The sequence below is a fragment of the Argopecten irradians genome, chromosome 8 (assembly GCF_041381155.1).
Source record: "Argopecten irradians isolate NY chromosome 8, Ai_NY, whole genome shotgun sequence".
In the NCBI taxonomy this organism is placed as follows: domain Eukaryota; kingdom Metazoa; phylum Mollusca; class Bivalvia; order Pectinida; family Pectinidae; genus Argopecten; species Argopecten irradians.
In genome coordinates, this window is record NC_091141.1 from 5,030,368 (window position 1) to 5,043,261 (window position 12,894).

At 34.4% G+C, this 12,894-nt stretch overlaps 1 protein-coding gene across 4 annotated transcripts in view; it reads left to right on the plus strand.

Annotated features, from left to right (window-relative positions):
* LOC138329158 (vesicular glutamate transporter 1-like) overlaps positions 1-12,894 on the plus strand; it is a 76,461-nt gene that overhangs the window by 52,036 nt on the left and 11,531 nt on the right. For all 4 annotated transcript variants that reach the window (XM_069275935.1, XM_069275931.1, XM_069275934.1 and 1 more), the window contains 4 exons: positions 1,675-1,805; positions 5,938-6,052; positions 12,117-12,204; positions 12,465-12,551. In XM_069275935.1, coding sequence (XP_069132036.1) covers positions 1,675-1,805; positions 5,938-6,052; positions 12,117-12,204; positions 12,465-12,551 — 421 coding nt within the window. The remainder of the gene's footprint in view (positions 1-1,674; positions 1,806-5,937; positions 6,053-12,116; positions 12,205-12,464; positions 12,552-12,894) is intronic.

Sequence of the window (12,894 nt, forward strand, 5' to 3'; positions counted from 1 at the left end):
GTTCGATAAATCAATTCACATATCTACTCATGTAAGATCCTCAATTTACCATACAATATGATATGAATTGTTTTTTCAGAATTTTTTCAGAATCAGGATTTTAATTCAAGAACTTCAATGTTGACGTAAGATCCGAGAAGGATTTCAGAGAGAGTCATTCATACTGTTTTGAGTTCGCTTACAATGTTCAGTTGTCTTCTGAAAGGACACCATTTTTTATAACCATTCACTTATACATAAAACATCGACATTAAAATTTTGTAGCACTTATCATATACATTGCCCCGAGTAGTGTTTTGTCTAGCAGAACATGCGACAAATCTATCTATATTTTGTTATATCGTCGTCATGGGCAAATGCGGTCCATTTGTAATACATTCTACTGACAGTAAATGTTCGTGATTTGGTAGCAGATAAACAGATGTATTATAATAAGATAGGTACTCCATATAATGCTGATTCAGAAATTCATTGACCATGAAATTCATAGGTGCATTGTCCTGTTTATGGCACATAACTAGTTCAACGTCCCGCCATTAAACGAGCTTCAGAAAATGATTTCTTAAATTACATAGTACGTATATGATTGTAAAAGTACTCGTTAAATTACTATGACGAGTACTTACAAGCCACTGTCTGGTATGAAGTTACGCTTTGACCATGTGATATAATGACGTCTCCCAACAATTACGTGATTTATGATTGGATATAACCATCTAAATGCAATACTTGTCGATTGGCGAGTCGGATGACACGAGATAGAATTACGAGAGCGCGGTCATGATAACCATCTTCGACAATATCATTGCAAATGTTCATAACTTTTTTGTGTTATTATTATGTATCGATTCCCAATAACCTTCTAGTCGACTAATGGCCCAGTACGGTCCTAACATTAATATACACGGCGCGACGAATGTAAATTTGTCCATTTCATCATATAATCAATAATTGTCGATACGGTTACATTATCATCATCACATGTATGTGGCACTGAACAATCACAGCTAATTCTCTTCTGTTTAATTTTGTCTCCAATTATTCCCAATTCAGGCGTCAGGGTGTCATAGTGATTTGAGTGACTGCACCGCCACAGTGTATACCTCCTGTCAAGTTTCACGGGATTACATACATATTTATCTGATTTAGTACACATGCACCGACATAATACTTGTTAGACAAAGTCATACAAACTCATGGTTTACCGAGAATGGTACCGCCTTACTAATAAGCAACAAACGAATGATTATATTGTCTAACCCTCCTCCCATTTCGTTTGAGAACCTTTTAATTTTGACTTATTCCTAGGCATCTGTCTTATAAGAAGGTGTTACATCGGTCACTACTTTTCATATCATTTTAGTGGAAAAATAAAACGTTGATTAAACAATCGACTTTTACTTTAAACGTTCTAAAGCCCACCACCAGTTTTGTTAATAAATGCATTGCAGAAGACCGATGGTGAAGTGATTTCGATATTGTAATTTAAAAGGCATGCATAAGAAAAAGAATTGGACACGAAATTAACTAGGCACAAAGGTATACCTATTCTATGGACACTGCTTGTGTTTGTCTAAATGTGTTTTTCCCAATAAAAATTCTATTTTATAATTTCACCTACTTTTATGATTTATGAATTACCTTTTTAATGGATGTTTCAATTTTCTATTTTAGATTCCGCCACAGCTGCCCGAGTTTAACTGGACGCCGGAGACGATTGGAGTAGTGGATAGCTCCTTTTTCTGGGGCTATATCGTGACACAGATCCCTGGGGGCTACCTAGCTTCACGAGTACCTGCCAACAGGTGCGTTTGAATATAAAGTCCTATTCATTTAAATGTTGTCATAAATCAGTATCTTATTTCTGAATAGATTATTGTCTGGCGGCATGACAACCGGAATTGGACATCGTGTCAAGCTAATGAAAGTCATTGAAATTTAATGTGTTCCTTCTTTTCGTATATTACAGAATTATAATTGTGGCGTTATTATTCTGTGATGTTTTATCTGAAATGTATGACGCTACGTGCAGAATTACATGTAACGATCACAACTAGCCAGCCAGAATATGTATTACTGGAATATGGGAAGTCACAATAAATCAAGCCGAGAGAATTTAATGTAATGATGTAGTAACATGTACGATGCATATCAATTGATGAGAATTTTTAGTTTTTTGTTGTTTACTGATGTGTAAACTGCATTTGTTAGACATATATTTAGCGCGTCATGTTGAAATATCTGTCCAACAAATGCAGTTTACACACCAGTAAACCACAAAAATAGAAAACATTCCTTATAATTACATTAAACACTCGGTCAGATAATGGAATACCAGAACAACTGGCTCCAATTTGGCTGGAAATGTTGTCAAGTTCAGAAAGTACACAAAATACAGTTCCACAGTAACACTATCTTTTTCATCCCATTAATGCAATATTTCTCAAATATTTTCTTTTCTGAAACATAATCTACAATATTCCTTATATTCAAATTGAAGAATTAAAAAAAAAAACAGAAACAATACAGGGCAAATCTGATGCGCATTAACATTACTTGCGGAAGTCAGTATTCCGGTGAATGTATTCATGCGCGATAAACGACGACGTTTACACAAGTGGGACCACTTTCCCAGTTGGTAAAGTTAAAATATTCATTTCACAGCCTTAATTAATATTTAGGAATCATGTTACTTAGCTGTGTAATTTGCCCATTCTTTTCCTATTTTTATATGGTGTTGTATATCTGTGTGTGTCACTTGTGTTTGTGTGTTATTTAAAGCACTGAAAACGACTATAAACTGTCCCCTGTCAGGTAGGTTTGTTGCCAGGAACAATGGACCCTAGCTAGTTGTCTCTTGGTAAGATGCTTGCAATGTTTATGGTGGAAGGTGTTTTTTTCGAAAATTGCTTATAACCGCTTGGTGATAATGAATTATCAATACATTCACTATTCATTGTATTCCATATGTACAATTACGCAAAATAAATTTCTGCAAACTTACAGTGTTAAAAATTGTTGAAAAGTGTAGCAATATACAACTGGAGCACAATTTTTATTTTGAATTGACCATAAGCCAATGTCTTAATGCTCATGTATTAACATAATCAACAACAAAATTATTTCATAATGTTCACAATCTCTAAATATATTCATCGTAATTATATAACAGTTTCTACCTGAAATCTTCAAATAGATTTTGATTTTCTCTTCATCAACACCTTCCAATAGTCAATACAATATACTTTGTGGTTATTTGTACTGAGCCATATTAGGTTTGCACTGATTAAAGCCAAACAAGTTGATATCCCATAGCAATATCGCCAGCTCTGTAGCAGTATGTCAGCTCTTCTTTGGCGACCAGCAGTGGCGTAGCCTAAACGACTTTTTATAGATTCTCAGTTTCATTCTGATGACCCTATCACGGCGAAACTGAAACATAACACTGACCTATTGATTTATTTAGCCATGAGGTCACTCCTAATCATAACCCCATCGTGTTAAATCATTAACGTGTAGTCCGAGACACAAGAGAATGTCCTATTATATCAATAAATTACACAAACATGTATCGACATCTTATATGGACCCACATGCATATGCCGCTGCTTCCATGTTTCATGAAGATTACTTGATTGTCTCAACAATTAATAGGCTTCAGGAGATAAAGGTCCTTTAATGAAACGCATTGTTTTGTTCCATGTACAAGTTATAATTATACCGGAAATATATTTTATTACATATAATTTGATATATTAGAACAACGTACGGACAGATGTACGGACAGTAAAAATCCATTATGAAATCCACTCATGCATCAAATATTTTTTTTGAATTGATGAAAACCATGACATTACTTAAGTCTCCATAACGTCCAAATTATAATGCTATTGGATAGTATCATTGGTAAAAAGAATGGACTTGTGTAAGGGTAACGTAAAGTGAAAGTTAAATTAGATTTCGCTTATACAGGCGCGGTCTCTTGATATTTACTACAAGTTACCTTTTTCCAATTACGAACAAAAAATAAAAACAGTCAAAATATCATTTCAGCACGTACTGCAATGTTTAGTAATTTGATTTTAATTCCATATCCAATAAGAGATCTTATTGTACTCTATAGCCTTAAGTCATACATAATTACTTTTCAAGTGAATTCTGCAGAAGCATCTTTCTACTTTGAATAAAATTTATCACGTTATTATTGAATCATTAACAGAATATTAGATTAAGGCTTTCGCGGTTTGAATGAAATTGTACTTGACTTTAAATAGATAAAATCTCTACACTTATTGTTAAAAATCGCTCACTTGCTATTGATTTCCCCCTCAATTTTCATAGGATTGCCTTGATTCAATTCAAGAAGATATTCTTCAAATATGAATTTCAAATCACAAGTGTACTTGCATATCTATATATGTCCTGCTTAGAATCAAACATGAGCCCATTATCGTAAATGGGGTCTGAACATGGGATAGTATATTTTCTCTTAACTCACTTTGTCCTTCTAACTCCTCCCTTGGCCTTGAATTGAGCGTCCCCAGTCTGTGGACGACGTCGAGTTCTGGCCCTAGCTAAGACACATCCTAGCCTATAAAAGTGGTAGTTTTTGTTTCTGCTTAGCGCACAACAGAAAGGGAATAGAACTTCTGGTCAGATTGTCCTTGTGCTAATGTAGGAGTCTCCAGCCGTAAATTTACTCCCATTGAATGGATTTCTAGCGTAGATTTATGTGTGTTGTTTGCATCGTTTATCCATCGGAAATTGTATCACTTTATAACTATAACAATATATATTAATTATTGAACCGCTTTTTTCATTCAAATTCGTCCTGATATTTGGACATCTGTACTAGACATCTACTCATTATATGAAGATTCTTCTTTTGAAAGCAACCGTTGCTAGGCGATTGATAATTAACGTTGCGTGTTTGTGAGACTTCTAATGTAATGAGTATTTGTTATAATTATTAAGAAAAATATACTCCGTAAATTATAGATCGATTGAGAATATGAAACTCTGATTGATTTAGTTTGTATACATGCATTTATATTTATATATGTAAGATACATTTGATAATTGTTGACCTGAGCAAAGCATTTTAACAAGTTTTATAGGAATGAAATATAAACTTCCTTCAATGGACATTTTTGTGTTTTTATCTCATCTCATAGATGTTTCTTACGTATTATAAAAATAGTTTGAAGAGACAGGAAATAATGTATGTGTTTTATATAGCTCTTGGGTTTCGCACTAACAGCATGCATGCAATACTTTCCTCTTTGGTCTTACGAGTTGTATAAAGCAATAGTAAATGGTGGCGGTGGATTTATATAAGTATTAACTGTTAGATGTAAACAAATTATAGTATATGTAAGTACGGTAGGAACAATCCGAGTATAAATTCTTTATGATTTAGAGTTTCCCGGATAAATCAAATACTAATTTCGTTGTTTGTATATTTTGTTGTGTCATAGCAACCACGAAACAATGAACGTTGCACGTTATACAGTATTCTTACTATGAGACATGGATAAATAAATGTTTACACAGTTTGATGTAGCTAGTGATGATGCAGAGTTGTAGAAAACTAATCGTGCGTAATACGAAATGACATATAACCAAACATATCCACATATCCTTCAGAAACTAACAAACTACAATCTTTACTTGCCTGAAATTTGGTTACTATGATGTAAGGAATGAATTATTTTTGTAAATAAATATCATAATCTAGATAAACTGAGTGATAATGACTAAACTTCAAATGTCATTGAATTTATTTTCTTGCAAGTATTGAGTCTATCAACATTTTGCAAAAGTAAAACCTTCCACCACTTTACCTGTGTGCAATAACTGTTGTGTTTTCAAACACTGAATTCCCTCAATTAGTAAACTGGTGGTATGATTGTTGATATAAGGTATTTTCATCTGCAGGATATTTGGTCTGGCTATTGGTTTTTCCGCTTTCCTAAATCTCCTGTTGCCCGGAGCTGCCCAAGTGCATTATGGACTTGTCATGGCGGTCAGGATCCTTCAGGGGCTTGTCGAGGTAAGGTCAGACGTTCAAGGTCATTAATTAACTATCTTTGAACGACATTTTAATTTCCAAACGTCAATTATTTACGTTATCCAAGTTAGTTATCATTCCTTCTACAACTTTGTGCATCCATTACGTGATCAACCTTACCTTGTTGTGGATCATCAGACGAGGTTCTGTTTACAAAATACGATGTTCTGAAATGAAATGGAATTAATACGCTTTAATCATTGATGTTAGCTGTGTTTTCCTTTGTACCAGGCATGAACTGGAATCAGCATGACTACACACGTAACACAGTGTATGCCTCTCGCGTGGCGTGTAGGGCGTGCTCAGCCTAATCATTGAATCTCTCTCACCAATACAGATCAAGTAAATTTTTAATGATCACAAGAGTAAAGAGATGAATTAACGCAATTATCTATTTCCTTTGTCCGTCAGGTTGATTAAATGCCTCCGCTGCCCAGGTTGTACAGTTTGTCTCTGCTCTTTGTTTGCTGTTGGGAGGATCAAGAACAGTTCTCTGTAATATCCATAAAAGATATTACAAGTGTGAGCTTTAGAATTATATGATATCAGGCATAAGATTATAAGACTCTTTCATATGTGGATATGAAGGATAGAGATTATCTACCCGAGGGTCAGAAAATGTAGTAAAACCCGAGGCTTGCCGAGGGTTTTGCAACATTTGTGATCCCGAAGGTAGAATATCCCTATCCTTCATATCCACTTATGAAAGAGTATTTTTCTTTCATACCTCGACGTTTTATTGCAATTTTACAACTACTATGAAAGAAATGAAACTATAGTATGGGTATAGGCAAAACGTACAATCTGTGTTTGAAATAGAAACCATGTAATACACTAACAGCTCAATGTCTGAAAACACAATTCATATCAACATATCAATTTTTCTGGATTCATCATACAATTATTTAAGCATTGATATCTCTATTTTTTTAATTTCATCGCGTTATGAAAAAAATGTTTGCAAACAATTGTTGACGAATGATGTATATCAATAATTCATATATGTTATGATACTATCTGATAAAGCTGATCTAATAGAGTAATACAAAACTATGATATCGTAATAATGTACACATGGATACACACTATTTATATAAACACACCGTTAAGTGTGACTCTCTCATTGGTATGGGATCCAAGACGTACTGGCCGGGTTTTTTTAATCATGAAGTAATGGCAATATCTGCAGATGTAGTGATGATATACAGACACTCTCCGAATCCTCACTGGTATTGCCAACCAATGCATTCCGCTACATTCAATCAATTACCAATATGGTTCATTTTCTGTGATAACCATGTCAGTAGGAAAATTAATACCGAGATGCCAAGCCCTGAGCCCCTTCATGTCTCTGGCGGAAGACAATATTGCAGCAGGAAAGACGATACGTGAGTGCCTTGCGGTGGACAGTTCAACTCCATCGTCAATCTTTCCGCACATTTAATATCTTAGCGCCAAGAGGGACAAAAGTCACATTAGATTGGTCGGTGACAAGAAGATGAGGACAATTCAATTGAAGTTTTGTCTGCCGCGGAGGAATGATGAGTGCTGAGGTCGGGTCGTGTCAGGAAGATGTTGGGATATTTACTGTTTCGTATTAATACACTTCGCAGCCGTCAATGACATTTTCAATTTATATAAATATCGTAGACTATTTATCTTGTCAATACCTTTCTGATAATATTTACGGTCACACAGGAAATTTTCATATAATTTAAGATTAATACATTCAAGGCACAAAGTCCGCGACAGGCTTTGTCATTTCCGTGGCAGCGTGTTTATGTGGCGGTATCTGTCCCTGACAAGGTCTGCCGCCGATGTTGTGTCATTATTAGGATTGGATATTCCGGATCACACGCGGAAGATACCTATCGGATACAGTGCCAATGTCTACAAAAGGAATCCATTCCAAACCCAGGCAAATATATCAGAAAATGATGTGTTATCAATCTAGAAAAAAAAATATATCTCATAACGCTTATTATTAATCTTAGTCAAATGAAATCTTTCAGATGCATTTCCATTTGTTCAATTGAGTTCAGGGCAACTTCTTACTTATTACATGAGGTTTTCTTTTCACCTTACCATGCTTTCATCTGGGAAGCGCTGATTCAGACTTAGACCCCATACCTAAAGTCAGAAACTCCAATGTCTGGATCTAACATCATCTCAATATTTAACACAGACAGCGAAAACGTAGATTTTATAATCCTCGAGACAGTTTATTGTTTCGCGTAACACAGGAACAGGACATTTTAATCTCTTATCTTTATTTAGGATTTCTGTTATCAGTATTTAATTCAATCAGATACCTTTGTAACATTTATCTTTATCCATGATAAGACAACTGTAATGCTTTATGATATTAGTTCATAAAGATTTTATATAAGGTATGGTGGGTTATCGGTACTAAGATAGTTAATATAAATATATTTAATCTTATATGAGCGCTCATTTCATGTGAGATTTTATTAAACGAGCCTTGGGTAGCAAACATTAAAACTTCGACAATAGTTTCGTACAATCTCGTATGAAACGAACACAAAGTTAATATATTTTTTTCCGCCGTACTACAACAAACTACATTTCAAAGAACTTCAACGCCAAAATGTACTGCAAAAATCCAGAGGAGTGTGCATTTTTGTTCCGCCGTTCTTGAAACCCTGACGTCACGTCATCTTTCCTTACGTCACATTTTGTTTCTGTCATCTCGTCAAAATAGAGTTGATGCTCTGCATATCCAATGAAATTCGCTCCAGTTTATAATACTAGTGACATATGCAAAAATATTATGGGCGAAATCAATTGAAGCGGATTATGTGATGAATATATGTCACAACTAATGTTGAATGATAAGGTAGTTTATTTCCTATCATGACTCAACCTAAAAAGGATTATGCTGCAATTACAATGACATTTATGTTTTTTTGCATACCATTTTTATAACATTATCAGGCATACGGTATATGGATATACAAGGTATATAAAAATTTACCATCATACGCAGAAGTGAGTAAAACTGTTAGAAGTGAGTAAAATTGTAACGACTTGTTTGCTACGACCGTAGCCATTAACATATAGTAGAATGATACAATTAATTTGTTTTGCCCTGGATTCGACTGCCGCGTTAGCTTGCAGATTCCTATGTCTCGCTATAATATTCATCTACACGTATTCATAATAATCATTGATAAAGACTCTGCAATTCAACATTTATAATTATATAACTGCAATATGTTGTACGATTGAAAAATACAATGGTGATCAAACTGTTATTTGAGTAATCAAATGTAAGAAGATCGTTATCACAATAAAGCTCATCCAATATGTAAGAATAATGTTATTCTTCTGCATTGGATATACAAAAATCAAATGATTCATTTTTAATGATAATCAATATTTTCAGTGTTAAGTTACTATATTTATGATACGGAATCGTTATCAAAGACATATTAATGTGCTCACTGGGTCGTGGGTTAAAAGGGGATATTTCCGATTCAGTAGAATATCGATTTTTAGCGCATTATATGTTCATTTCTTATAAAAATGTATTTACATTTTGCGTGACAAGTGTGCGTTCACCTTATGAAGTGATATTCCAGGTGTATTTCTAACAACGAATCAATACAATCAGGTCGGGCAATAGAAAACTGATACAAGTTTAATTAGACCCTAGCTCGTGCCATTTGTTTTATGGGTAACGTCAATATCTGTTTAATAAGAAACCTCACCGGCTATCAAATCACGTAATAAAACTATAATGAAGAGGACACGTCCTTAAAAAGGCAATTATTGGTTTTGGATATTCACCTGACAGATATTACATCATTGTAGTCTGCGTCTGTCTCAAAGTATGCGGCACTGCCAGAGATAAGACAGCACATTTCCATTCGACAGGTATTTTTTATACTTGTGATTTGATAGGATTCCAATATTACCTGTATTCTGATCAATTTGATTACATCATATTCCGTGGGCGAAGGCTAGACTTATAAAACGAAATATCTCTGTACCGAGCTATACCTAGAAAATAAAAGGTTAATGAAAAATGTATATTAATCTTAAAACGATATATATTCTGTCTCGTTTTCATGAATATCATTATAATAAAGGTTTACTTCCTGATACCAGCATAGTGTTTGATTGCTAGTACACTGGTAGCTCCATAGATTGGTCTCTGTGTTACGTTTCAGGAATATGACAGAAGCACCTTATGCATGTTTCACAATGGAAAAAAAACATGTGATAAATTCCATAGCAGTTGGTTATTATTTATGATTACACACTCCAGTGTGTAAACACCTACGGCGCCTCTGATTGGTCAATTCCAAGATCTCTTGATTCCGATTGGCTCTCAACTTCGGGCTACTTTTCATAGCGCATTTTCTTTTAAATAGCATTGTATTCACTGTTTAGCAGGTAGTTGCTTATTCAAAGTATCAAACAATAGAATGTTGGCTCTCTATTTAGGCACTATATTTTATGGCGGAAAAATATCACTACACAATGTATGGTGGTAAGTTTCCCTGAATGAAGACGAGAAAATGGTTACCACGGTATAAATATACGGAGTTAAAGTTATGGGATAAATAAGTTCCCCAACGCGTGACTGTTGTTTATCATGTTTATCTAAACTCTCGTTAGTTAATTTTCATTTTTTTAAAAGACATTCGCTAAAGCTCGTGTCTTTTCAAAATTTGAAAATTAACTAACTCGAGTTTGATAAACATGATAAACAACAGTCACTTGTTGGGGAACCTCTATCTATTGAATAATCCGCCTGATATCCAATGATTTCGCCCGTGTAATATTTTTGCATATGTCACTAGAGAAATATGACCTGGAGCGATTTTTATCGGCTGGAAATTCATGTGAAGTCAGACAAAAACATTTAAATGACGTCAGAAAAAATGACGTGACGTCAGGATTACGAGGACGGCAGGACAAAATGGTGGCCTTTGCTGGCTTTTCGGAATACATTTTGACGTGAAATTCTTGGGTTTGTAGGTATTTGGAGATACGTGATAAAAAGTATCTGAAATTTGTGTTAATTTCATATGTGATTTTATGACTCTCGCCTCGAAGTTTTAATATTTGCTCGCCAAGGCTCACAAAAATAAAAACTTCTTAGACTCGTTTCATAAAATCTCATGTAAGATCCTATATATATTTACAGTTTGCACTGACATTGACTCCATGCTTTCTAGTATTATCATTATCAGTGTATAATGATAGTACTACATGTGCGGCGATTCTTTTGTTACGGGAATAGGCGCTGGCGTAGCAACGTGAGGTCATGACCACAATTTTGGTGGTAACATATGAATGACTCCATTACAATCAGCTGTTCAATCGAATTCGTTGACGATGACGGCAGAGAAATCATATGGCTATGCTATTAAAAATATGCAACTGTCGCGAGAATAAATAATATTAATTTGCGAGAAAAACTGTAATATAAGGAATAGATTTTTATTTGTTGAGGTTATGAGGGTATAATGATAATGGAGTCTGTATTAATTTTATATAACCCGGCTTCGCCGGGGTTACATCATTTACACATGAAAGATGCTAACAACGGTGTCTGCGTTGGCAATATCATGCAATTTTATGTATGTAGAATTGACTGGCAGTCTCGGTTATTTCAAAATGGCGGGATACCTTAGTTGCAAAATTGCAACAGAACGTTGTACAATATTTTGTGACCCTCGGGTAGAATATCTCTATTCTTCATATACTCATATGAAGGAGTCTTATAGTACAACATCAATACCTGCGTACATTATCAATACGTATGAATTAAGATATTGGATGGAGCGTTGTAACTTCATACAAGTTATGTGTATTTTGATGATGATTTCTATGATCCTGATCCGTTATGTCATTGAGTTATATATAAAGTGATATTTGTGATATTTGAGAATATGTTAGAAGTATATTTGATAGAGACATGTACGTCATAAACTGTAACATATGTTATAGTGTCGAGTATACATCATTAACCTTGAAATGTTGCCTGATATTTCCCTTATTTTGTATTTTACAGGGTGTCACATATCCCGCCTGTCATGGTATTTGGAGACACTGGGCTCCCCCTCTAGAGAGGTCTAAGCTGGCTACCATTTCTTTCTGTGGTAAATACCAGTCATTTACATATACATTGTAGCATATATTTTAAAACGTGATAGATTCGTGTCAGCAGTAATATCATACAAGCACCACTACTACTGTTATAATAATAGGCAGCCACATTTTAAAGTTTCGAAGTTTAAAGGCCAATTTTGTTTTGAAAGGAAAACCAAAGAGATATATGAAACAGGTGATCTGAACTGATCATGAGTAATTTATTTTATAGATTCCTTTATTGGTTTACACTCCTTGTTGTTATCACTAGGTTCTTATGCTGGAGCCGTATTGGGCATGCCACTGTCTGGAATACTCACAAAACAATTCGGGTGGCAGTCCGGCTTCTATGTGTTCGGTGAGTTCATTTTCAAAACAAAATTAACGATTTGTACATTATGAATGCTAATGTTCCTTTTAAGATGGAACGCTGACATTACTTTACTTATTTTATTAATATAACGATAGTACCGTACGTCAGGAACAGTATTCCCTTATTGGCGTTGGCACCTGATTAAAAATATCTTGTTTTTAAATGGTGATTGAATGGGTATTTTCTTATCAATTTTATCACAATATATGTTCAGTTATATTTCTTAGTTGATTTTAGATTTTAAATGATGCTTGAATCGGTTTTTGTTTCCTTATCAATTTAATCACAATATATGTTCAGTTATATTTCTTAGTTGATTTTAGATTTT